We start from the raw sequence: 27,793 nt of genomic DNA on the forward strand, positions 1-27,793 counted from the left end.
TATTGTTTCACTTCAATTTTATTCGTCACGAATTATATCATCATAGTTATTCAAAGCAAAATCACAAGGAGAAAGTTTAGTTTTTATAAACTGTTGGACTCATGTCTATTGCTACAATAAGATTCCCACTAAACGGGCGCTTTTAAATTGTATGTCCATAAGCCGGTCTTATCCTCGCGGATACAAAATTTATCAGGCGCGTTGAAAATGCGGTCCGGCGCCAACCGGTCGGTCGGTCGGTGGGAATCTTGCATAATCAGTCACAGAATATCCCCTCAAACATTTTCAAATTCCATTTTAAAAGTAAATCTATCAAGTATCATTGGGTTTAATAGGTGATTTACAATGAGATTTCAATGTATGACTGTCCCATCGGTGCATCTAGTACAGGGTATTAAATCAAAAGACCTATTCGTCAGCAATAGCGCCACTGAACACCAGGTTGATAGCTGCGTTGACATCGCCTGAAACAAAATGATCTGTTATACAGATTCCTTTATGTTGTCAATATGGCTGCCAAAATGTCCCAATTTGTCGCTACCCATAAATACGTGACTAACTCGATCTTTATACGTAATTCGTCAATCATCGCGTCCCATACTTCGAATAGTTATACGTATAACGGACATGAATAATTAACCCTCATGAAGGTCAGCTGGCGCTTTGATGGTGGGCTGAGGAATAGTAGCCACCAAAACACATAAAAAATGTAAATTCAATCATCGCCCCCCATGAAACTAGTCCCTATTTTGACTGTGGAAACCTGTTCGTATCCGGGTCTATTTATATGGCAAACGAGAAAGTGGGATGGTTTGCCGGCCACAGACATGTTATGTTGGTAGTAACATACCCGAGCAGATGAGTAGAGCACGCACGTTGAGTGCGTCGTCCAGTAACCCCATCTCGTGCATACGCGTCAGCTGAGATGAGAAGTCTTCTCCAGGGCTCGCTGACGAGGATGCTGGGTACAAATAAAATATAATCAAAGTATGTTTTTCCAACCCATTTTTGGTTACATATTTAGCTAGTCTACATTTTGAAAATTGTACTGTACGGAATACGATAATATCGAGCGTTAATTCAATATTTTAGTTTGATTCGAGTGGCCGTTAAGTTTGGGTTTGTGATAGTGTGCTAAATATGGGAACAACAACGTACGTAATTTCAAAAGATATTGGCTGTTACATTCAGTTCGAATTGGTTAACTTAACCCTTAAATGCATGGTGTAGGATGCATCCTACATAACCAAAACATGGTTAGTGTTTGAAATCTAGATATGTATGTATTATGTTCTTGTATGATTTTGCAAAAAAAACTAACACATTTTCACATTTATTAACGATTTGTTGGCAAAACTGAATATAAAAAAAGTTATAAATGTTTGTAACCCAAGTGGCGGCAATTTAGAAAAAGTTGAATATTGAAGGTTTTCTTTACAATTCTTTATTATTTTCTATTACAATTCTGTAACTTATTTCATAACGATTTTACTTTTACAAACTTTAATTAAGGTCTCAGCCAGAAAGTAAATAATATTTACATATTTGATCTTGTAGGATCTAGCCTACATTATGCACTCCCGGCACTTTGCAATTATTATCGGCACCACAGATCAAATAATACTAGTACAGATACCTAATCCCATACTAAAAATGGGCGCCGTCCTAAGTATTCTAGACCTGTAGGCTAAATTTAATCCACACTCAAAGAGCTAGATGGCGCCAGTAGCCACGCGTGGCCAACAAAACTCTTATCAGTATCCTACGTCGAAATAGTCATCAAACTGCAACATCTTGCGACATCTGTTTTAGCTTTCACGCACTAAACCTATGCCGTGCGGCTTGTATGTGTGCTCGCCGCGTACGTATAATATACTCGCTCTGTCCGCAACACATGCAAGCGGAATTGAATGAACGAGATCCGCGGAATTGAATGAACGAGATCCCCACCCCGCGCCCCACGCCCCGCGACCACGGCGCCGGCGACCTTGAATTGAGAGGCCCCAGCCCCCGACCAAAGGATGCATTGATTTGTTAAAATTTAAAGCACTCTAAAGCAGGCGCGTAGTTAATTAGAAATATGGAAATGAATATTATTATGTAAGAAATACATAAGTATAATAGCTAAGAATGTACATGTAGTAAACATAATGAACAAAATGTAAAGTACGTATTTGATAAAACATTTTCGAGAGTAATATTTTTATTCATAAAATTGTGCAAACACTGCAAACTTAATTTAAACTCCGAAACTATTTATTTTCTGAAACATGGTATGAAATGTTGTCATTACGTCCTTTTAAGTTAAAATATGCTTCCCGGTACCACAACATAGTGTAATTTAAAAATACAGATATAAAATTAATACTTCGCAAATAAATTACGACTATAAACACATAAAATTATTAAAACACCAAGACCAGACAATTTAAGCCTGGCGTCCACTAGGCGCGCCGATCGAGCCTTGGTAACCCTTAGGCCGTTTTTACATTATCGTTTTTACATAAAAAAATCGTATTGTTTCTTACTACAAAAGGTCCTTTCTCATTGATAGATGTCGAAAAGTGAAAAGTAAAACCTTTGTTGAAAAATTTAGGTTTTTAGAAAAAAAAACGTTTAAACTCTTTTTAAGTGCCAGTCTGAAAAAATATATTCAAAAATATAAAATACATAGTTATTTGTTATACAAGAGTGCAAAGTTGTATTTTAACGGCGAGTGTGGAATTGAAAAACGAGCAAGCGAAAGTATTCTATAGTTGAACCACGATACACAACAACATTTTCCCTCACTATAGCGAGGAAAGTACAACGCAAAAAACGCGTTTATCACTGCTAGGTCGGAAACACGCGTTTTGTCCTTCAATACCAGCAGGTAAAAACCCACTAGTGGATAAAGTAATTTGACCTTGAATATAGTCATATAGTGAATCTAGTGATGACGATATGTTTTACCACCTGTGGAACTCCTGCACGGGAAGCATGGTCGCGCGATAGACGATAAAATATCAGGCCGTCCCTATTGCACTTACTGATAGTGCGGTAGGGACGGCCTGCTATTTTATCGTCTAGCAAGTGCGGCGTGGCGTCGAGGTCTAGGCCCACTCCGCCGCAAATCGGCGACCGAGCGCGCATTCGTGTGCGTTCGGAAATCCTAGCCAGTCGGCAATCGTCGCGTCTCATACTTCCATATCGATAAGGTTTGATTTCGCATGCATCGCATCGGTCGTGCATGTAGCAAATGTCGGAAGGATTTCAAAGGCAAAAATCAAAGATGGCGGCTTCAATGTATGGGATATCGGTCCTACATCCGATATCGGATCGGATAATGTGAAAACGCACTAACGGTTAATGCTTAGGCCGTTTTCACATTATCCGATCCGATATCGGGTGTCAGATCGACATCCTACATCCGATAAACGCTTCCGATAATGTCGGATGTACAGTCAACCAATTGGAACCCTAGGCCACTCTACAACCATGTCAAAATGACAAGCAGTAAGAGGTTTCTTACAATCTGATTTATAACGTTACTATGACATAGTTCTACAGTGGCCTAGGGTTCCAATTGGTTGACTGTAGGTCCGATAAAAAGCATTGTTCCAAATCAATGAAGTATGATTTTGTATCAAAAAGTATTTAAAAAATGTTTTATATTTAATAATTATAAGCACTATATTCCAAATATTATATTGTAAAATTAAAATAACGGCATAAAAAATACTCAAGAGTGTCAGGCAAAATAAATAATTTTACATTCAATTGTATCTACTAAAAGATGATAAAACTAGTATCCACAATTCGGACCGATGCATTACAAACTTTTTTTTTCAATGGAAATTGTTCAACTAATTTGAATTTCGATCATTGGCAGCTGTTTAATAGAAATAGACGACATTTTTGTCACGCACACTACTACAAACGTATACCTACATTATTAACGTACACAAACAAATATTATCGGCTGCAGCTGAATATTCTACGAACACGCGAGCGGGAGCGAGGCTGCGCGATTTTGGTGACGCAATCATAGACTAAAAAGTTAACCGCGCAGATGTGCCATTTTCATTGTTCCTACTAATGTGTTTCACCTCTAATAGATTTGCGAAATATATTTATTTCAATTTGGAAAATTGTTAGGTAACTACTTACTACTTTATGAATTATGTTACTATAATATAAAAAAAAAAGTTAATTTGTTTATTGATTGTTAACAGTTATTGAGTAAAATTGTATTTTTAGCACGCTCACTTTTTGCTGTTTTCTTTGGCCTGGTCATGAAAAAAGAGAACAATGGATACCTACGCTTTGTCCAAAAAAACTGACCGCACTATATATATATATTATTATATATAAGTATATATTTGTATTTTAAAGAAGAAGATAAATCTTCAAGAAAAGAGCGTACATCCATCTTAAAGGCCGGCAACGCACCTCCAACACCCCTGGTGTTTCGGGTGTCCATGGGCGGCAGTGATCGCTTACTTTGTATTTTTTAAGTTGTAAATAAATAAATAAATAATTTTGACAGGCGGAATATAATAATGTGTCACATCTGATGGTGGACTTACTACTCTACGCGTAAATTACCGCTTCGCGCACTCCGCGCATTTGTCAGCTTGTGCAGAGTTTCCGTCTGGCAACGTCGCCTATAGTACGTAGTACATATATCCAATGAACGGAACGCACACAATCGCACCGTTTCGTTGGCAGTATACTGTAGATAGTGACAGCTCCATCTAGTGACAATATGCAATAAAATTTAGGTAGCTCGATACTGTCGCGCGCAGGTTGTTCACGTTGTTGCGTCATAGTCAGTAGCAATATATTACGTGATATTATTTCTTTGAAAATTTCTAAAATAATGCATTAAATTTGTGTTGTCATCGATGTTTGTATTTAATTTATAATGTACTTAATTTATGACGCTTCAAATACCTTTAAATCTATTTGATAAAAAAATAATAATCGTCAATCGTGACACTTAGCGCCATCTATGATTTCTATTTGGAAATAATTTTGCACTGTTCCGGATGAGACCCCATGTCGGCACTATCATCATAATATTGGATAGTCACGTGATATACACACGTGTGAAAAATTTCAGCTCAATTGGTTAAAGATATCTGCCTCAAAATTGAGTTGCAAGATTCCACCCGAACAAATATTAGGTACATATTTAAATATTTACATACATAGTTACAGTGCAAGTTAAATAAAAGCTTAAAAAAAAACGCGAAACCTGGTTTTGGTTGCATAGGAGTGCATCATTTAAGGGAAACAACGTGTTATTATATTAATTACGTATGTTACAAGCACATATTTTCGTAAATGTTTAATTCGTACCTACAAACATTGCGGATTTCAGATCTGTCATAGACCATGTATAGGGCTATTTGATTTTGCGGGGAGTGCATACCTAATCTAGGATGTATCCACATTTTGGATAGTAGTACAAAATTCACCCAAAATATGTCTTTAGATTTTTTTCGTATTTTTCTCGTGTTTTTTACGCCATTAGGTATCCACATTTTTTTTTAATTAAAAAAAAAATCATGCATTTAAGGGTTAATAAGTACCTACCCTAGATAGTCCTACCTTATATTATTTTTACGAAATATGACTGTTATAGAGTAATCAATTGCTTCTTACCTGCAGTACTTTGCTCCATAGGCGTGCCAGAGGGCCGGTTGGCTGTTCCTCCTCGGTTGAACACCTCTGAGATGGCTTCGCTGAACATTTCCGGAGTGATCACAGAGCGACCGGTGCCTAGAGAATACAAATTGATAATGCAACTTAGATCTGGATGAATTTACTATATTGCTGGCTTTGTGACTCAATCTCGTAAAATAATTGCTTTAAACTTTAAATAGTCTGCAGATTGATTGGCGATACGAGGTTGAGGCATAAGTCATATATGGGAGATAAACCCTTTTTCACCTGCGCTCCGCGTGACTTGTACCCTTTTTCACTAGAGCCTCAGTTTATTTTATTATGAATTGTATTGGTATTTTTCACTTTAAGCTGTATATTAGAACATAACTTAACCCCACCTGTTAGTTCCAACTGAATTTGTTTTCATTAGAAATTCGATTTCTTGGTCTTGGTTCATTTTTGGAGTCTTGGTAGACTCCAAAAATGTCAAAGTTGATTCGCCCAACTATACGAGTTTGAGCCTCGATTTGTACAAACTTAGGTTGGGTACCTGTGTTAGAACTAGCAGCAGGCGTCTCTTCATTGCTGTCACTGCGGCCGGAGCCAGCGCCGGCCGCCTGCAGCAATCGCAGCAGGGAGTCTTGACCGCCGCCGGCGCTGCCGCCGCGGCTTGAAGAGGCTGAAACTGCCTCGGTCGCCGCCTAACGCATAAAAAGTATGCTGTATGGTCGGATACTTGAAGGAAGTAACTTTGAAATTTGTTTAAATTCATATAAGTAGGTCAAATTCGCATAATATGAAGTCCTGTATAGTAATAACATCAGCGTGCTAGAGTTAAGGAATACATTCGATACATTATTGACGGCATGAAAGGCGCAATCAATTTAATATCCTTTAACTTATCTACTCGAAAGGCTCTCAAACACGTACAGTAAACCAATTGGAACCCTAGGCCACTCTACAACCAATTCAAAATAACAATCAGTAAGAGATTTCTTACAATCTATTTATAACATCACTATGACATAGTTCTACTGTGGCCTAGGGTTTCAATTGGTTGACTGTACCTAGGTTTTACTTAGAGGGTTCGATAACTAATATAATAGCCAATTAATGTTCGTATAGCTAACGATACCTATAGATCGTGTCGTTCATGTTATCATACCATTAACACATTTGTTGCTGACACAAAAGCTGTGACTTTTGAGATGTGATGCTGGCGAAGACTGCTACGTATACCTCGGACAGCTAGAAGAACTAACATCTCTATTTTGGAAGAACTTAATATCACCACACGCTTCTCCAAAATATGCTCTTAGATTTTTCGATCACATTATGAAATCACCAATATGGAGAACTCCAAGTGTATCATTCTGGGGCGAATGAATGGTAAACGCGCTTGGGGTGGGGCTCGTAAGATGGTCTGACTGTGTGAAGCAGTCAACTGGCGGCAGCCTATACCGTGCAGTCCACATGGCTTATGACCGCGTTCAATGGAGACACGCTACTTGTGGTCCCGATCCTCAGCATTGAGGGAACGAGGAAGAAGGAGAACACATTTGCTACCAGACAAAAGATGGCGCACTACGTTAGGAACCACGTCGTAATTTATACCCTGGTATAGTGCTCGGGCATCTGAGCAAAGTTCACGAGTGCCCACCGCGCGGGTTTTTGGTTGCGAAAATGTTCAAGGATATATACCTGCAACGCAGCAGCGAACTGCTCTTGAGTAATAGTATTCCTTTCCCCTTCTTCATTTTCTTCTTCATCCGCATCTTCATCTTCAGACAATGCTTCGAGAGAATATGCGAAACCTGATGTTGGCACTGGAAGAAAGAAAGAGCTAATTAGTAAATTACAGATAGACGCGCGACGCGCGAAATTTTCTATGGAAAACAAACCTTTGCCCCTCCATTTTCAAGAATGTTTTAAGTGGCTCGTCGATGATTCCGCCAACGTCAACGTATAGAAAGGCATCGGCTTTATGAAGACAATTGCCCAGAGAATGTTCAAATTTGTTGTTTTTAATGGTATGTAGGCAGGTATATATGTTTGCGGATACACGAATAGATGGCTTCCAGGCCATTATCCGCAAACGGACTGCTTCCCTTATGAGCCGCGTTCGTGTGAGCCCCAACAGCATTCTGAGTCTGGTGGCTAATAGGCTGGATTGTCCTATAGCAAGGCACTGGGATAGTCTCCATGTTCCCCCACTTCCTTAATTTATGTTCTGTACTTTAGTTCTTAAGGTTCGGACATTTGAATAGAATTTGACTGCGCATGCTTGCAAATTTTAATGTTTTATAAATTATTGAATATTATTAATTTATTTGTATGTCTTTCCCATCACGGAACAATGGTATTCCGGACCTTTGGGAGGCGTGCGCGGGGCCGAAGCCAACACGTAGAGGCCCTTTCGACACTTTAATGGAATGTAAGGGGTACACCGAGCGGATGTTGCCCTTGCCCGTATCATGGGACACACGCAGAGGCAACACCCGCCAGGGTGTAAGGACTATTTGAGAGTTAATGGAATCTAAAATGAACTGGTCTATTTTGATGAAAGTGATGGACTAAATACTGGGCTATGGATAAAAAACCGGACGCCTGCCTAATAAAACGGTATCCAATTTTATTTCCGGCAGACGGTGACTCGTCCCCACAAGATGGGCCCCCACAAAAAGCGACATCCAAGATGGCTCAAGGGCAACACCGGTGTGAGAACTCAAGGGTGTCGAGAGGTGTACACCGCTTTCTGCCCAGTGGCTGTGAAGCCACTGCACCAACTCGCGTCTTATGCAAATTTTCACTTCCACCCCTGGGGCATGTAGCCCTAACGACTCCACTCTGGACGGCCAGCCAAGGCAAGCCAGAGGTAGAGAGTACTGTCCCACCCACCCGCCTTACGGGTAACAGGACTCCCCAGGAGCACTCGGGTACGTGGGGTCGCTGTTCCCCAACAGCTCGCCACAAGCTGCCCTGCGTTGACTGATTGCACTGGTAAAACCAATGGGCGATGGGGTCGTCACATCCCTACGCCTTTAAAGTGTTCGCCATTAATTTATTATTATTATTGGTTGTTATACATTTTTAGGGTTCCGTAGTCAACTAGGAACCCTTATAGTTTCGCCATGTCTGTCTGTCCGTCCGTCCGTCCGTCCGTCCGTCCGTCCGCGGATAATCTCAGTAACCGTTAGCACTAGAAAGCTGAAATTTGGTGCCAATATGTATATGAATCACGCCGACAAAGTGCAAAAATAAAAAATGGAAAAAAATGTTTTATTAGGGTACCCCCCCTACATGTAAAGTGGGGGTTGAATTTTTTTTTCATTCCAACCCTAACGTGTGATACATTGTTGGATAGGTATTTAAAAATGAATAAGGGTTTGCTAAGATCGTTTTTTGATAATATTTATATTTTCGGAAATAATCGCTCCTAAAGGAAAAAAAAGTGCGTCCCCCCCCTCTAACTTTTGAACCATATGTTTAAAAAATATGAAAAAAATCACAAAAGTAGAACTTTATAAAGACTTTCTAGGAAAATTGTTTTGAACTTGATAGGTTCAGTAGTTTTGAGAAAAATACGGAAAACTACGGAACCCTACACTGAGCGTGGCCCGACACGCTCTTGGCCGGTTTTTATTTTTGATTATAAGAATTATTGAGTTATCGAATTATTTGATGAATCAGTGCACAGTGAAATTGTTTTAAATGTATATCCTTGATTTAATTTAATTTAATTTGATATAAAGTACCTAAGTTTTCGTTGTAATTTTCTTTTCTTTCTTTCTTTTCTTTTGTGAATATGTGTACCTATGGACTAAAAGTTGCCTGAAATAAATGATTTAATTTAATTTAACCCCCGACGCAAAAACGACGGGGTGTTATAAGTTTGACGTGTCTGTCTGTCTGTCTGTGTGTGTGTGTGTCTGTCTGTGGCATCGTAGCTTCCGAACGGATGAACCGATTTCGATTTTTTTTTTTGTTTGAAAGCTGAGTTGGTCGGGAGTGTTCTTAGCCATGTTTCATAAAAATCGGTCCACTATGTCGCGGACGGGGGTTTTTTCAAAATTTTAATTTTTTTTAATGTTACTCATCCTACAATGAGTCATGTTGCCATCCTGTGAACTAATTACTATGCAGGAAGGGTTACTTTTGTTAACATACTGATGTACATGAAATATTCCTTAGGTTTACGATTGGTTATCACTTACATGTGTAAATTGCGAACTAAAGTTAGTAGAGTTTGCACTGACATGGCAAAGATTGCATGAACATGATAAGAACATGTAAACATTATGTTTATAGCTAGGGTTACCAGCTGCCATATATCCATGGTACAATCACACATATCGGTCAATCTTCAATAGTACTCCAGCTAATAAATTTATTTCAAATACGGAATACACATTCATTAAACATAATCATACATACATCAGTCTTGATACCTAAAATTTCCCTTACAAACTAAACTACCAAATAAAATCTCCCAAATCCGATCCCTGCGGAAAAGTACCCATAATGCTGGCCACATTTCCCCCCTGAATGGCAATGCCAATCTTCTGCCCCAGGAATGAACCAGCCCTAGGATCCCTGATGGTGTCAAGGAGATTTCTTTAAATCCTTGAACAAAGTCACCACTGCAAACTTAGTACTTAAATATTTTGTCTGTAATTTTTACTTTAAATATAATTGAAATTGAAAAACACATACCATTGTCATTAGACGTAGAAGTATTGGCTCTTGTATGCACCAGTCTCGTAAGATGCCTTAGGGCTGCTGGCAAGTCTGGATGAGCGTTGGCTGCTCGCCTCATGGTGCTTACGTTGGCACCCAACGCGGCTAGCAACTCGACTTCGTGTAGCATTGACAGCGTGACACAATCCTCTCTGAGAGATGGGGCGTGTTCGAGAATTTCGTTCATGGCTGATTCATCATTTAATAGCTGTAAAAGACGAATCCTTTAATAGAGCCCATGCAGAAATGAATGTATGAGAACAAAATATATATTCCATACCTCTTCCTTTTCCCTACAGACTCTTAGTAAAATTATATCACATAATTATGTTGTTTTAATTCTTAAATTGAAGGAAAATATTGAGGGGTTACTGGTGAAACCCGATAAATCGAGATAATTTGTTATTGAAATAATAACATTGTGGAAATTGCACACAGTTCAAATTTCAAAAACCAGTTCGCTCAACTTACCAGTAAACCCTCGATATGAAAGGCTGTGAGTTCTTGCTTACTTGGCATTCAAAATTTTCAATCTACTTTGATTATAAACAAAATACAAAAAATTAGTTAAAGGTCTTGTCACGGTCCCGGGTTCGAATCCTGGTAAGGGCATTTATTTGTGTGATGAGCATGATATTTGTTCCTGAGTCATGGATGTTTCTATGTATATAAGTATTCTGCCTGAATAAAGCCTTTTTAAGCTTACCATGGGGCTCAGTCAATCTGTGTAAGAATGTCCTATTATATTTATTTATTATTTACATAACTATCTATCTACCTGCATAGCTCTAGTCCACCCAGGAGCATTGGGTGTGCATCCCAAAGTTCTCAGCGAGTTAGCTATCTGTTGCAACTCAGCGTCCGAGTAAGTGGGAGGTGGAGGCGCAGCAGCCGGCACTTTCTTTTTGACAACATGCACCATTTCACCACTCTTCACCCCGCAGTCTTGCAATGTGGCCTCAGGTTTGAGAATTTTTCCATGGTGAATTAATTCTATAATGTTAGATTGATAATTTTATTAATAAAATAGCAAAATGGAAGAAAAAAGACATGATTTATATACAAATATCATTTGGCTTGGACAACGGACAAGACGGCAAATACTTATTATATGCAAACATAATATTCATTACAAACAGAATAGTGCAAGCTTGGAACAAATTACCCTCTGAAGTTGTGAACTCTACCAGTGTTAATCAATTTAAAAATAGACTAGACAAACTATCTAAGTAGTGAAATCGTGCAAAGTGAACTATGATTTAGACGTACCAGCATCAGCTGCCTGTCTAAAACGAAATAATAATAATAATAATAACCGGTGTTGCCCTTGAGCTATCTTGGATGTCGCTTTTTGTGGGGGCCCATCTTGTGGGGACGAGTCACCGTCTGCCGGAAATAAAATTGGATACCGTTTTATTAGGCAGACGTCCGGTTTTTTTATCCATAGCTCAGTATTTAGTCCATCACTTTTATCAAAATAGACCAGTTCATTTTAGATTCCATTAACTCTCAAATAGTCCTTACACCCTGGCGGGTGTTGCCTCTGCGTGTGTCCCATGATACGGGCAAGGGCAACATCCGCTCGGTGTACCCCTTACATTTCATTAAAGTGTCGAAAGGGCCTCTACGTGTTGGCTTCGGCCCCGCGCACGCCTCCCAAAGGTCCGGAATACCATTGTTCCGTGATGGGAAAGACATACAAATAATAATAATAATAAAACCACTGAACAAGATAGGTATAGTAATTCAATCAGAATATTCCTATAAAGTAGATAATGTCTGACAAAAATAATACAAACCTGATACGTAATAAATGTTATAATTATAGCTACACAAAAGAAACTTACAACGTAAACAAATGCATGTACAGTAATGTTCAATTTTCGAATATATTGAAAGTGCAACATTTTGGATACTTGCCCAGAGATGCAGACGGTACGTTAGACTTCTTTTCGGCCTCAATTTTTAAATTCTCGACAGTGTTATCGAGGCCGAAGTTTTCTAATTTAAACCGTTCAATAGGCCCCGGCTTTACTTTGATGCCTAAAAATACACAGGGTGCACTATCCATATTTATTTAACTACAGATAACTCCAACAAAAGGAATAGTATTCCGCTTGTATTAATGTAAGACACAAAATATGCTCCAGAAAAACGAATGTGTATTTTCTTGCGTTTGCTAACAAAACCACAATTCATCCCAATATCACTTTACACACACGTCACTGTGTGAATCGTGAAATTTTGAGATTTGACTTGACATAAATGTCCGATTTCATTGATTCTCAAACGGCGTATTTATCATTACGTTGAATAGCGTTTACGCCTTTTGGGATTGGAGATTGGAGTCTCGTTTTTCAAGCTGTCAACGCAAAGTCCACAGACAATAGATTTTTTTAAAGTGACCCATTCATTATCAGACTTTTTGAACGATGCAACCGGAAGTACTTCTTGACGGTACTTGCCAAACTATATACGTTCATAAACTGGTAACACTATACAGAAAGGGCATCGTGATTGGTGGGCAACGACGGCCATCTTATTTTAGTTTAGTGTCTTGTTGTGATGGTGTACACGGTAATTTCCACATTTTTTAATACATACTAGAGATAGTGTTGTCTAAGCGGCATTGAGTTCTAGATCGTTTTAATTAAATATAGTCTTTCATCGAGTGAATTAAGACAACATGGCACTGGTAAGCAAAACAGATTTTATATACTGACACGAAATGTCACGAAGTAACATAACCTAGTTCTTTTACAATAAAATTGCTCCTTTGCTTTTTCTAAAGGTATTCCTTCGTGGCTTTAATATTGCCATTTAATTTGTATAACAGATATGGCACTATGTACTTGCATTACGAACTATGTAACTACGTAGCCTGACTATTGCGGTTCAAATAAATTTGTTTTTAATGCGGGTTGTTGTAGATCAGTAAAGTTTATCGCCTTACACCTTCACTATTTACCTGCGTAATACTGCTGTACCTCATTATGGTATGAGGGGACGGTCGATTATCCGTACAAAGTAGTTCTTATTTTCCTCCCTGGATATTGATACCATGGATTATACTTTTACATAATTGAATGTATATCAACTATAGACACCATGCCCAGACCACAAGTAAAAAGAGTATTATCATACAATATGGCCACTTCCGCTCCCCACTGAAAGTGCCGCCCACCCCCTCGGTTACCTGACAGTTACCGCCTGTCAAAAACGTGAACAGTCGACCTGTCATATGTCACTCATACAAGCATAGTACGCGTTCACCTACACGAGCTTAGACTGTGTGCTAGGAACGCGCCTCTTTCATATATTTGATTGCCAGTGTCCGAGGTGTGCCCAGACGTTTGACTATTTCATTTTTTTTTAATGGGTTAGGAGTTCGAGAGTTAAAAACCGACTTGATATTTAAATGCTCCTAACTCATACAATTATAAAATTACATATTTCATTAACTTCAAATGTTGTGTAGCTTTGAGTGTTTAATATAAAAACAATTGTATCAAAATATTTTCAAAAACATTGGCCGCCATGAAACTTTGAAGGGCTGCCAACTAATACAGTGAAACCTGGGTAAGTGGGACTTGGATAAGTGAGAAACCTCAGTTGGGACAAAAGGTGCGATCCAGACACTTTTGCCCTGCTTTACCTCTATTAGTGAGACAAAACAGACCTCTATAACTGAGATAAGCTTTTTCGACTACATAGTCACATTTACCTCACCTATTTAGTGAGACAGAGTGTATTTTACCTCTGTTACGGAGACAAAAAAAATTAAAAATTACATTTACTTAACTTACTTGTTTCTTTAGAATTTTATAGGAATTTACTTCTGTATTTGAGACACTGTCAAACTATAACCTCTGTAACTTGGATTTTATTGAAAATCTATTTCCATGTTTTTAATAAGTAATTATTATTCCATCCATGTCGGTTATTTGTGTGTTTAGGCGAGTAGAAGGGTTTTGTCATTTATTTTTAGTATGTAATTGAACTAACTAAAAACTCACGATGTAGAAAGAACAGCAGGACGTGATTGGAAAACAATAGCAGGAGACCGAAAAGCCTGGCAATTATTGGAGGAGGCCTATACCCAGAATGGGACCTTAGCGTAAATAAAAACTTATATACCTAAAATAACTACATGTAAAAAAATGCATTTTTTTTGTAAGTTAAGGAAATAAAGGCTTATTATTATTATAATTGAACTAAACTAACGAACTAAAAACTAAAATCTTGATAAAAAATACATAAAAAACATTTAAAAAAAAAATTTCATAATAATCATAATATAAAAGTCGAACACGCAATGACGTTTAACCCTTCGAATCGCAGCGACATCATATGATGTCAGTAAATATAAGTAAATACATATAGATGCTTGGGACTCGAAGGGTTAAGAGAAGGTTTATTTTATACCTTTTTAGAGAGGTCAACTACACTATATTTTTGTTCCAAAACACCTTATTTATCACCTCTATAACTGACACATCCTCTTTCTAACCTCTGTTAGTGATACCCTCTGTAAATGAGACAGACATTTTATTATACCTGTGTGACTGAGACCCTTTGTAAGAGGAATACCTCCTTAAGTGACACATATTCTTTCGCCCCTTGAAGTCTCACTTATCCAGGTTTCACTGTAATAGTGGTTGAGAAAAAACATGGGTGTAATTAATTGATGTGATCATAATTAAATTATAAATGGTTAATGGCTCCATCATAGGTGTACAAACACCTAGTACAGTAATAATATAATGTATGGCTTGGCTTTATTATTTTGTAATGTAGACATGCTTTGGCCGAGGTATGTTTATATAGTAACTCATGTTGCTGCTTACTCTGTCTGAACCGGGCTTCTATCTTCACTAATACATGAAAGACATGTTATTTTGTACTCATTTAGAAACTTTTTGATTACTTTATATTTGAAGGTGTTCTGACTTCAAGTACTGAAAGAGGTTTCAAAATGGGTTGTATTTATTGTTAAAAAGTCAAAGACAATTTTATTACCTCAGACTGTAAAAATTTAATTTTTGGCATTGATGATCTCTTATACATACCTACTTATACATTAGGGTGGAGCGAAAAAACACTTTTCTGGAATTAGCAAATCTAATAGTTATCAATCAATGCCCCTTAGTCTATGAAGCCGTTGTGCAAATTTTCAGCTTTTTAAATTAACATCTTCAGCCTCCGCATTAGGTTTGAAATTTTGAAAAACTCATACAAACCTGAAAATTCAACTTTCAGATAAAAAAAATTTTTCGACAGTATTATGTTCAGTATACATTATTGATACATATTATTACAAGAAATTACCAAAAGTTGCGAAAAAAGCGTCAAAAATCGCCAAAGTTTGCCTAGTTTCAGTACATTGGCCAAAATAGCCGCTAAAATACTGAAAATTGGCGATTTTTAACGCTATTTTCGCAACTTTTGGTAGTTTCTTGTAATAATATGTATCAATAATGTATACTGAACATAATGTTGCCGAAAAAAAATTTTTATCTGGAAGTTGAATTTTCAGGTTTGTATGAGATTTTCAAAATTTCAAACCTAATGCGGAGGCTGAAGATGTTGATTTAAAAAGCTGAAATTTTGCACATAGGTTTCATAGACTAAGGGGCATTGAATGATAACTATTAGGTTTGCTAATTCCAGAAAAGTGTTTTTTCGCTCCACCCTATTATACATGTAGAATGTCTGTAGTTGCAGGGTGGTGACACAAGTGCTATGCAGATGGCCGGTATGCCTGGAATGCCCGGTATGCCCATGATGGGCATGCCAGGGATGGGCGGTATGCCAGGCATGCAGCACCCCGGCATGATGCACCACACCATGCCTATGGCACCAATGGGCAACATCGGCATGCCCGGCGTTGCCATGCCGACCATGCCGCCGGGTATGCCGCCCGCGCCGTTGCCGGGCGCGCCTCCACTGCCCGCGGCTCCGCCTCCAGGTAAGTACGTAGTGATATTGGTCGGTACGAGCGGCCCAAGTGTAAGGCGCATCTAACGCCGCGTGCCTGTGCTCGCTGTTGCAGGCGCTGCCGCCGCCGCCGCCGCCCGCCGCCGCCGTCTCGTCTCGTTGTGTTCGCCATGAGAAACATCTCCTCAGTGATCAGTGTTTCTGCTTTCTGTTTCAGACTAGATATTAAGTTAGGTTTTTGCGTTACGCTTCGAGCAACGCCGCCCGCCGCCTCCGCCTGCTGCAGCACAATGTACCTACCTTCCCTACTCGGCCGAGCGAGCGTGCTAGGGCGCCGCCTGGCCGGTGATTCTCCGCAGTTTGCGGTCTCACGGGCTCTCCCGTTTGAATGAGAGTGGGGATGTAACGAATCGAACATCGCAGAGTATACTATTCAATGACACACTCAAGAAGCTATCATTTCACGAGTTCACGACAATCGTATTTTTCCATGTATCTTTATTTTTAGTACATTTAAAGCAGAAGAAATATGAAGAATTTACGACGCAAAGATAGTTTTCGATAAGTTTGGCGGTTCGAAGAAGTAGTTTTATTTTATTTTGTGGACGAAAACACGCAATTATAACAATAGGTAACTTCATTCATTAGGTAATTAAAAATTTGTTTGATCAAAACAAATACGTACCTAATCTTGTTATGGTTCTAAGCTATTATTGGGTTAATGATATTTACGTTTATCAAAATACTAAATAATCATGCTTTGAAAACTCAACACTAGAATAAATTTTCACAGCCTTCACAGGCTAATTAATCCCAAACAGGGTTTTATCGTTGCATCCTTCTATGAAAGGTTAAAAAGCATGAAAGGGAATGTATGAAAGAATGATATGGAGAAAGACAAAGAAAGTTTAGCCCAATTGGGTTCCTATACCGGCCAGGACGCGCGGGATGACAGTAGAAGTGTGTATGTTGGGTGCATTAATACAGTGTCCATGGGGGCCACACCACCATACCGATACACTGGGTAACACACGAAAATTAATACAGATCTTATTTCACTAACGACTAATGACATTTAAAATGTCAGATAAACGGTCTCTAATTACCATAGGTGTTTGTAATTACAAATATGTATAGTTAACCTTTTGACCGTCTCAGTCGGCTGTGGTCGTCATAGGAATCCAATGACGGCCACAGCCGACAGATTCGCCAATGCAATTACGAACTCCAAGAAGTTCAATTTTGCTTAAAGAATTGCGATTTCCTGGCGACCGGGGCAGGGCACATTTCTTCACAGTCTGGCGTTCAAAAGGTTAACGATATGTGACAAAAAAGGTTGTTGGTGACATTAAGGGACTACTTTAGATCCCAGATCCGGTACGGTGGTGTGGCTCGCGAGGGCGAGATGCCAACTCTTTCACTAATCATACTCCTGTTGCAGGCGGGGACTTCAATGCACCTATCTACGATTTGCAGCAGATCGGCGATGTTTACACTGGTAAGTAACTTATAAATTGATTCTGAAACTTTGCTTTTAGCCTTGTTGTAACATAAATATAGTTCTATTTAAAAAAAAATCAAGAACAAATTTCGAGGAAAGAGTAGAAACTAGCTTGTTATATAACGCAGAAAACAATAACATGCCTTTCACTAGTTTCACTTTTCGCCTCAGCTCAATAGAATTTCAACCTTGGGAGTCCAATTTAATCTGTTCAATAGGAGTGGAATTCGGATTTCAATTACTTTTAGCACAGAGATTACGGGCCGAATTAGCACTGCATGAAAACAGTTTGGTTTAACTTTAACTTTTCTCATCAGGCCCAGGCGCCAAATGCTCAACTCTCCCCGCGATCCTCGGCGGCTCGCTACCCCGTCTATCCAGCGAGCAAGCGGACGCGGTCGCTCGCGCCAAGAAGTATGCGATGGAACAGAGCATCAAGATGGTCCTGATGAAGCAGACGCTAGCTCACCAGCAGCAGCAGATGGCTTCGCAGAGGACGCAGGTGCAGCGGCAGCAGGCGCTGGCTCTCATGTGCAGGTATATCATACGTTCCTAACTCTTCCTGTAATCCTTGGTCGTTCACTACCTCGTCTGTCCAGCGAGCCAAGAAGTACGCGATGGAACAGAGCATTAGAGTTGTGCCTGCTCGTTCACTGAAAAGATCGCTCCCAACTAGTACGATCTCCGAAGTGTACTAGTTCGTTCTTTTAGGACATTTAGGACAGTAGTACACCGAGATAGCGAGAGACAAATTGTGCATTTGACGTACAGTAACGCTCGCTCGTACTAGCCGAGCGCTGATCGGCCGTTTTCGTGCGCTCTCGGTCCGAGTCAGTCGGTTCTAGTTCGGTTGTGGTCGGATCACACGGATCGCTTTGCTGTCATTGTCGGGCATTTCTCAGAGCGTTTCAACTTTTTTGATTTCGGTGGCAGCATTATTACCCGAACCCCGTAAGCGTAGCATGAGTTTTCTTTGTTTCTGGTAGAAATCCGCGACTTCTATTTAAATTGACAAAATTTCATGTGACTTTCACTGGAATCTCTATATTTCTGACGATCTTAATATGTATTCATTTTTATATTCGTTTGTAATAAAAACATGTAATACTTATTGAGAAATAAATGAATCTGAATCTGAATCTGAATCACGTAAAAATGCTGCCACCGAAATAAAAAAAAATTTAACGCTCTGAGAAATGCCCTGACTTCTCGACTCAGCTCCTTTCGCTCCCATTCTGTTGCGTGTGTGTGAGTGTACTAAATGTACTAGAGAGCAGAATCATTTGGGAGTAGTTCGGTCTAGTACAGTGCAGGGAATCGTGTCTTTTGTACTATTAGTATATGTACTGCACAAGCCTACATAGCATCAAGATGGTCCTGATGGTGGTGATGATACGCTGGTTCAGCTGGCGCTGGCTGGCTGGCTCTCATGTGTAGGTATATCATATATTACATTGAGCTGTGAGTGTCGCCAAAAACCAGTTATATCATTGTGCAGTTAATATATAATTGAACACTACCAATAAAATGAATATGAATATCATCACATCTAATATCAATAAGTCAGTGCCCGACTAAGCCCGCGCTGGGACTGTAGAGAATTCTATAAAGAGCCCATTATATTGCAATGATTCCAAGCATAAACAGCCTTGAGACTCCAGAAGCCGATTATTGGAATGACACCCAATCTTTGTTCTTTTTTTAGGGTTCCGTAGTCAACTAGGAACCCTTATAGTTTCGCCATGTCTGTCTGTCCGTCCGTCCGTCCGTCCGCGGATAATCTCAGTAACCGTTAGCACTAGAAAGCTGAAATTTGGTACCAATATGTATATCAATCACGCCGACAAAGTGGTAAAATAAAAAGTGGAAAAAAATGTTTTCTTAGGATCCCCCCCTACATGTAAAGTGGGGACTGATTTTTTTTTTTATTCCAACCCCAACTTGTGATATATTGTTGGATAGGTATTTAAAAATGAATAAGGGTTTACTAAAATCGTTTTTTGATAATATTAATATTTTCGAAAATAATCGCTCCTAAAGGAAAAAAAAGTGTCCCCCCCCCTCTAACTTTTGAACCATATGTTTAAAAAATATGAAAAAAAATCACAAAAGTATAACTTTATAAAGACTTTCTAGGAAAATGAAAATGTTTTGAACTTGATAGGTTCGTTAGTTTTTGAGAAAAATACGGAAAACTACGGAACCCTACACTGAGCGTGGCCCGACACGCTCTTGGCCGGTTTTTTATTAATGCAATTGTTTATTTCGATGTTAATTTTGAATAAATGTAATCATGGCAATGATGAGAGCGATACCGGTAGGCTCCCGCTTCGCGCTGGTCGAACCTGTGACCTCTAAAGCTGAAAAGATCTGAGCCAATTCCAAGCGTTTCGCCAATTACGAGGCATTGAGTGTGCTCCATGTTTTGCAAACACATTTTTTTCTAAATCGTGACTTTGACGTAAATAAAACAGAGTTTTTATAGTTTCATTTCATGAGTAACTATCGCGATAACCGAAGACGATATTATAAAACCGAGTCAATTATAAAATCTAAACATGAAATCAGTAAAAATATTATTAATCGGTTATCACTCATTTTGTTGCAGAGTATATGTTGGCTCCATCTCATTCGAGTTAAAGGAAGACACAATCCGGCAAGCGTTTTTACCGTTCGGCCCGATCAAGAGCATCAACATGTCTTGGGACCCTGTCACGCAAAAACATAAGGTATGAATTTACTTTTATTTTCTCAAGATTATTTTTAGTTTGACGACCAGTCTGGCCTAGTGGATAGTAACACTAAGCCGATGGTCCTGGGTTCGAATCCCTTTGAGACTTATTTGTGTGATGAGCCTGTGCTCATTGGCAGAGCAGAATATCTGTATACTCTTGTGTCATGGATGTAAGCAAGTAAGTAAACTTTTTATTGTACTACCTACCAGAAAAAATATACAAGACATCAAAATGATACATACATACATACATATATACATACAATCACGACTGTGTTCCATGAAGGGGTAGGCAGAGCACATGAAACTACTTAGGTTTCAGTGCCACTCTTGGCAAATAAGGGGTTGAAAGAAAACGAAACTGTGACATTGCAGTGACAGGTTGCCAGCCTCTCGCCTACGCCACAATTTAACCCATATCCCACAGTCGCCTCCTACGACACCCACGGGAAGAAAGGGGGTGGTGAAATTCTTAACCCGTCACCATACGGGCAAAATGATGTTTAGATACATTAAGTATTTTTGTATTTGTTTTTGTATATCATTGTCTAAGAAAAGTACTCACAATACACGCCATCTTGAGCTTACCATCAAGCTTAGGCGATCTGTGTAATAACTAATAAGGTTCTATAATAATTTATTCATTTATTTCGTGTACAGTCAGTGATTTTGGAATCACTTTTATGATTAAGAAATTCGAAGACTGCTGAGCAAATAGCCGGGTCCAAACAGAGTGCCGCGAGGCAATTTGCTCGCGCGGCAAACATGCTATGAAGACGTGCCTCGGCCGAGGCAGCTCGTGCGTGTGTTGGCCGAGGCAGCTCGCCGAGCAACTTGTCTCGGCTATTTGGTAGGCGAGCACATTGCCTCGCTCTGTGTGGACCTGATAAATGAAGCTTGCATCTATTTTACTAAATTTTTAAACTAAATTTTTTCTCTCCAGGGCTTTGCATTCGTCGAATACGAGATACCAGAAGCGGCACAGCTCAGCTTGGAACAGATGAACGGCGTGATGCTGGGCGGGCGCAACATCAAGGTCGTAGGGCGGCCCAGCAATATGCCACAAGCTCAGGCCGTCATTGATGAGATACAGGTGGGTTTAACATTATAATAAGGTAACTGGAATACTGTCTTGAAAATTTTTGTCTACGCTGATTTAACAGCCTCGCGAGGCAATTCCGTATTCGTAAGCGAATTTGCTCGGCAAGATGGCGGCCCTCAGTCAGCTATTCAAAATAATACTGCACAAGTGTTTTTAATTTCAATTCATATCTAAAAGAAACCCAAAAACCACTAATCATGAGCCACAGGAATAAATATGTGCAGCACTATTACACTTAAAAGCTTATAATATTTTATTGTAGGTACTGTTTCTGACACAACTAAATATAATTCAATTCAATTCAATTCTTTATTGCTTCTATGTTGGTACATAATTATGATACGACTAATACCAATTTGATTGCAGGAGGAGGCAAAGCAATACAACCGTATCTACGTAGCGTCAGTTCACCCCGAACTCAGTGAAGACGACATCAAGAACGTATTCGAGGCGTTTGGGCCCGTCACGTACTGCAGGCTGGCGCATGGTGCGCAGGCTACCAGGCATAAGGTTAGAACTTTTTCTTATCCCTTTCATTTCTTACATAATTCATATTATTAAAATTATTGTGCACTTTTCATCATCATATCAGCCGAAAAGATTGATGCTTTTGAGATGAGCTGGCGAAGACTGCTACGTATACCTTGAACAGCAAGAAGAACTAACATCTCTATTTTGGAAGAACTTAATATCACCACACGTCTCTCCAAAATATGCCAGGAGCGAACCCTTAGATTTTTCGGTCAAATCATGAGATCACCAATGCATAATATGGAGAAGTGTATCATCTTGGGGCGAATGAATGGTAAACGCGCTTGGGGTGGGGCTCGTAAGAGATGGTCTGACTGTGTGAAGCAGTCAACTGGCGGCAGCCTATATCGTGCAGTCCACATGGCTTATGACCGCGTTCAATAGAGACACGCTACTTCTGGTCGCGATCCTCAGCATTGAGGGAACGAGGAAGAAGAAGAAGAATCAGCCGAAAGACGTCCACTGCTGGACATAGGCTTCCCCGAAAGATTGCCACAATGACCTGTCCTGCTCCACCCGCATCCAGTGGACTCCTGCGACTTTCACCAGGTCATCAGTCCACCTTGTAGGCACTTTTCATAGCTATGGTCGATATCTGGACTCTGGACGCCAACGATGTGGTTGGCGTGAATGAACGGCTTAAACCGGTTTTTCAGTTAACCTGTTAATTAATATACATACGCAAATGGGGCCGAAACCGTATTTATATCCATCTTTGTTGACTTGTAAATCAAAAGTAAATTATAAATCGATTCTACAACCCTTTCGAATAAAGCTTTTAAAACTTGAAAGTCATTTCACAGGGCTACGGATTCCTAGAGTACGCGACCCTGAACGCGGCTCTAGAAGCCATAGCGTCGATGAACCTGTTCGACCTGGGCGGGCAGTACCTGCGCGTGGGGCGCGCCATCACGCCGCCGCACGCGCTGGCCGGGCCGCCGCCGCCGCAGGCCATGCCCACCGCCGCCGCCGTGGCCGCCGCCGCCGCCACTGCTAAGATACAGGTATCTACTTATCAACTGATTGCTCGCGTGTCTTCTATACTTCACTAGAAGATGATTAGTACCTCTGTTCGATTTGGGCGGTCGATACCTCCTTGTGGGCCGCGCTATTACTCCGCATGCGTGGGCGGGCCCGCTGCTGCCGATTACTTTTTATATAAAATAAAAAAGTTAAATACTTCCTAAAAAGTACATTACGGCCCCGCAAAATATTAATTAACATGTAGCAATATCGTTAGTATCGTCTCTTTCATATCATTGTAATCTTCACCCTACTACTAATTATGCGGAAAATATGGTTGTAATAAAGATTACAACATCATTTTCGTCGTAATTAGTACAACTGTGAACTATGGTAAAGAATGTAAGTTAGCGGAACGACACTAAGATGTAAGTTAATAACTGCATGTACAATAATAGTACATTGTGCAACAAGGGGAGGAAGTTGAATATTACTAACGAGAGTAAGTTAAATCGCGACGGCTTGCCGGAGCGATTTAAAGGCTTAAGTTAGTAATATTTATACTCCCCGAGTTACACACAATGTTTTTCATCACGCAATGTAAAAAATATGTAAATAGATGTAAAAAAATTAAGTACGGTACAAGAAATGTCATTATTCCCTTGGGAGACCGATTTTTCTATAACTCACGGTCCGCCTCTGTGCAATAGCACATTTAAAGTGCGGGTGTGATGAAAAATTACTTACTCGTACCTTTATTCTTAGGCAATGGACGCCGTAGCCAGCAACGCCGTCGCACTAGGCCTGACCAAGCTGAACGCGCTCGGCGTGTCCCCGGCCGCGGCGCTGCCCTCCCTCGCGGCCGCGCTGCCCGGGGCGCTGCCCGCCAGCCTGCCCGTGTCGTTGCCGGCGGCGCTGCCGGCGCTGCCCGTCACGCTGCCCGCGGCGCTGCCGGCCGCGCTGCCCGCCGCGCTGCCGCCGCCCGGCGTGGTCATCCCGCCGCCGCCCGTGTCCGCGAGACCGCAGCCGCCTCCACAGGTAAATTAAGCTAAGCCTTAGTCCGTTTTCACATTATCCGATCCGATATCGGAAGTCGGGAGAATTTCAATAGAAAAAATCCAAGATGGCGCCTGTAATGTATGGGATATCGGTCCGACATCCGATATCGGATCGGATAATGTGAAAATGCACTTACATGTTACAAAGCTGGACGTTATCAGCGTGTCACTAATGTCACTATCCACATTACCACCCGGCACCACCACGTTGGAAATCCCCCGCCGATCGGATGCGAACGACCCGAATTAACGCCGATTTAAGCTACCATCCACACTCATAAGACGCATGTTTTGCGACGCGCAACGGACGTCTCCGCCACGCCGCCTGAATGTAATTCAAAAAACGTCTCCTCAATAGGCGGCGCGGCGCGCGCCACGCCACCGCCACGCCGCCTGGGGCGCGTCTTACGTCCTTCCTATACAAAATGTACTGAGGAGACGTTTTTTGAATTACATTCAGGCAGAGACGTTCGTTGCGCGCCGCGAGACACGCGACGCCTAAGTGGGGACGCGCTGCCTGAACTCTTCATTAAACTGATGTATTTTTGTTAAATAAATGTATTCGTTTCTGAGAAATTGGTGGAAATGTACCCTTTTTTTTATTTTATTTTATCTTGTCTAAAAATCTGCCACGATCTGTCTCAAAAGGATCTTGTGGGGTGAAAATTGCCGTCAAGCATTTCTTTAACCTCGATTTTCTTACGTAGCTGTATTTAATAAACGATAATTTTCCAGGCCCAACCACCACCAGTATCAGCCGCATCAGCAGCAGCCACAGGCGAAGCCGGCCTTCAAGCAGCCCTTCAGAAGAAACTCCTGGATTCCTCCCCCGACACACTTCAACAACAAGAATCATTATCCATCTCCGGACAGTCAGCGCGGCATCTAGTCATGCAGCGGTTAATGAGGCGGCGTGTGTCCCGTACTGTGTTACTAGCCAACATGGTCGCTCCTGAGGAGGTTGATGAAGCTTTACACCATGAGATTCAGGTACAGTATACTTATACCTGCTCTACACTGCAGCAGCAAGAATCTCTGTCCATCTCCAGTCAGCGCGGCTTTTAGTCATGCAGCGGCTGATGAGGCGGCGTGTGTCCCGAACTATGTTACTAGCCAACATGGTCGCGCCTGAGGAGGTCGACGAGGCCTTAAATCATGAAATTCAGGTATAGTATACTCTATAAGTACTGTCTAACACACTGCAACAGCAAGAATCTTTGTCCATCTCCGGCAGTCAGAGCGGCATTTAGTCATGCAGTGGTTCTCGTGCAGAACTATTTTGAACAGCTGACCGAGGGCGGCCATCTTGCCGAGCAATTTTCCTCGGACGAGGCAAACGTGCGCGCATGAGCACGGTCCATTTGCGCGCGAGGCGTGCGGCCAGTGTGGACCCGGCTATTAGAGAGAGTTGAGTGGGGGTAAAAAGCCAAGAAATTAAAAACAAACAGAAGAAACAGCCCGCTACGCGAAATTTGTTCTCATCTCGAAATATTTTACTAGTAACATTATTGCAACTGAAGTCTTATCTTGATATTTTGTTAACAGGAGGAATGCGGCAAATGGGGCGCGGTGGAGCGGCTAGTGATCTACAATGAGCGACAGAGCGAGGACGATGACCCCGCGCACGCACTAGTCAAGATATTCGTGCAGTTCCAAAACCCCGACGGTCAGTATCTACTAGTATCTATAGTTAGTAAAAATGCTGACAAGTTTGAGCATAAAATCCATTTTTTGACAGAAACTAAAGTAAAATCAAATATCGTTTTCGGCAAAAGAGCCTGCCTATTCTTAGCCCACAGCCCATATTCATCATTTTTATTTTTTATAATTATTTGGGCAATCATAATAAAAACAAAATAAATTTAAATGGGTGCAAAAATAAGAGCTGGTGGCCTAGCTCTAAGAGCGCGCGACTTTCAATCCGGAGGTCGCCGAATCCCGGCGCGTATCAATGAGTTTTTCAGAACTTATGTGCGAAATGTCATTTGATATTTGCCAGTCGCTTTCCGGTGAAGGAAAACATCGTGAGGAAACCGGACTGATTCCAATAAGGCCTAGTTACCCTTTGGGTTGGAACGTTAGATGGCAGTCGCTTTCATAAAACTAGCGCCTACGCCAAATCTTGGGATTAGTTGTCACAGCGGACCCCATCACATTTTCAATTTTGCATTACCCCTGTCAGGATTAAAAGTGAATCTATGTTATGTTGTACAGAGGCGGCAGCGGCGGCGGCGGCGCTAAACGGGCGCTACTTCGGCGGCCGCACCGTGCGCGCCGCGCTCTACGACCAGGAACTCTTCGACCACGGCGACCTCTCCGGCTAGCCACCAGCCGTGGCGTTACTCCCCGCGTAATCTAGGCTCAACAATAAAGAGACAACTGACAAGAGAAGAAACATCGTTATCGATATTCGCTCCGTGCATGACTGTAACGCCAACGATTTGAGACATATTTGCAATGACGCGTACACTTTGTATCATTCGCGTTCTACGACCATGGCGACCTCCGGCTAGCCACCACCGGCCGTGTAAATACTCCTGTTGTAATCTAGGCTCAACAATAAAGCGAAGTATAAAATTGTCGTCTAAGTTGTACGTTGGCATCGTTTATATACAGATAAATAGTGCATAATCTTTTACCGTCGTATTTTTTTGGAAAACGTACAAATATGTCATGCTATTTCAGTCAGTCTAATGCAAAAGTAAATAAGTACTTACTACGGTTGACTGAACTAGCATGAAAAATAACGAGAAAATACGATGCTACATGTACATATCTGTATTTCTCTCACCACGAACATTGGTTGTAAAATGTATTCGAATAGTAATGTGTGACACTTAGTTCCTTTTTCGTAACTATACTTACTATTTTCTGATTAATGTACTAAAGGCAGAAATATTGAATCTTGCTCGATCGTTTCAAAGACTTTATATTTAAAATTTACATTTATTTTATTTACATCTACTGAAGTAAAAATCGTTTAAATGAACTCTTTCATGTGTAAATTGTATTTTATTTCTTAAATCAAAAGTTACGAAAACGGAACAATGAAATAAAACTATGTAAACGGGTAAAAAGTTACTAAAATTATCCATGAGTTAGTGTCCAGTATGTATTGGAAGTTGTATACAATTTTTGACTTAGTTTGATAAACTGTAAAATGTTACTTGGTATGTCAGAACGTATTAGTACCACATTTTGTAACAAGAGAATGAGTATTTATAATTTGTGGGTTTAAGATACTTCTTAAATAACATTTTTGCACTTAACAATTTCTCTTGTTAGATTTTTTTACGCTAACTCGTTTTGACCCTGAAGATTGGTGGCAAAAGATCTAAGTATAATAAAACTAGTTTTACGTATGATTATAATTGTTAATAAATTATTTGTAAGACAATTCTGGTTTACTTTTCACATCCTCCAATAAACTTAACCCATTCTACTGTTTATGAGCAAAAACACCCAGTAACTAGTATCATATCTAAATCTAATATCATAGCAAGATGGTTTTTAAGTTACACCTTTTACTGGCACTTAGTTCACCCAGCTACTACAAAGGCGCCAATAGAATATCAACC

The 27,793-nt window shown here is 40.4% G+C and overlaps 2 protein-coding genes across 4 annotated transcripts; one reads left to right on the forward strand and one right to left on the reverse strand.

The window, feature by feature from the left end:
• Positions 1-2: 2 nt before the first annotated feature.
• Positions 3-12,587, reverse strand: LOC125233888 (ubiquitin-like protein 7). The gene is made up of 8 exons (XM_048140043.1): positions 12,310-12,587; positions 11,168-11,382; positions 10,366-10,597; positions 7,354-7,478; positions 6,203-6,353; positions 5,650-5,766; positions 851-961; positions 3-464 (listed from the first exon to the last, which is right to left on the reverse strand). Exons 1-8 carry the CDS (start codon positions 12,458-12,460, stop codon positions 409-411), a joined length of 1,158 nt encoding a protein of 385 aa, XP_047996000.1. The 5' UTR covers positions 12,461-12,587; the 3' UTR covers positions 3-408.
• A 320-nt stretch (positions 12,588-12,907) lies between these two features.
• On the forward strand, positions 12,908-27,612 carry LOC125233997 (poly(U)-binding-splicing factor half pint). 3 transcript variants are annotated; one of them, XM_048140177.1, is made up of 12 exons: positions 12,908-12,966; positions 16,114-16,357; positions 17,768-17,824; positions 18,145-18,364; positions 20,436-20,556; positions 21,505-21,654; positions 22,030-22,173; positions 22,998-23,198; positions 23,923-24,195; positions 24,951-25,205; positions 25,761-25,881; positions 26,430-27,612. In XM_048140177.1, exons 1-12 carry the CDS (start codon positions 12,955-12,957, stop codon positions 26,537-26,539), a joined length of 1,908 nt encoding a protein of 635 aa, XP_047996134.1. In that variant the 5' UTR covers positions 12,908-12,954; the 3' UTR covers positions 26,540-27,612. The 3 variants fall into 3 exon arrangements, with proteins under 3 accessions (XP_047996134.1, XP_047996132.1, XP_047996133.1); XM_048140175.1 differs by having other exon boundaries at positions 12,937-12,966; positions 16,108-16,357; XM_048140176.1 differs by having other exon boundaries at positions 12,949-13,084; positions 16,108-16,357.
• The last annotated feature ends 181 nt before the right edge of the window (positions 27,613-27,793 follow it).

Source organism: Leguminivora glycinivorella, chromosome 15 (assembly GCF_023078275.1).
Source record: "Leguminivora glycinivorella isolate SPB_JAAS2020 chromosome 15, LegGlyc_1.1, whole genome shotgun sequence".
In the NCBI taxonomy this organism is placed as follows: domain Eukaryota; kingdom Metazoa; phylum Arthropoda; class Insecta; order Lepidoptera; family Tortricidae; genus Leguminivora; species Leguminivora glycinivorella.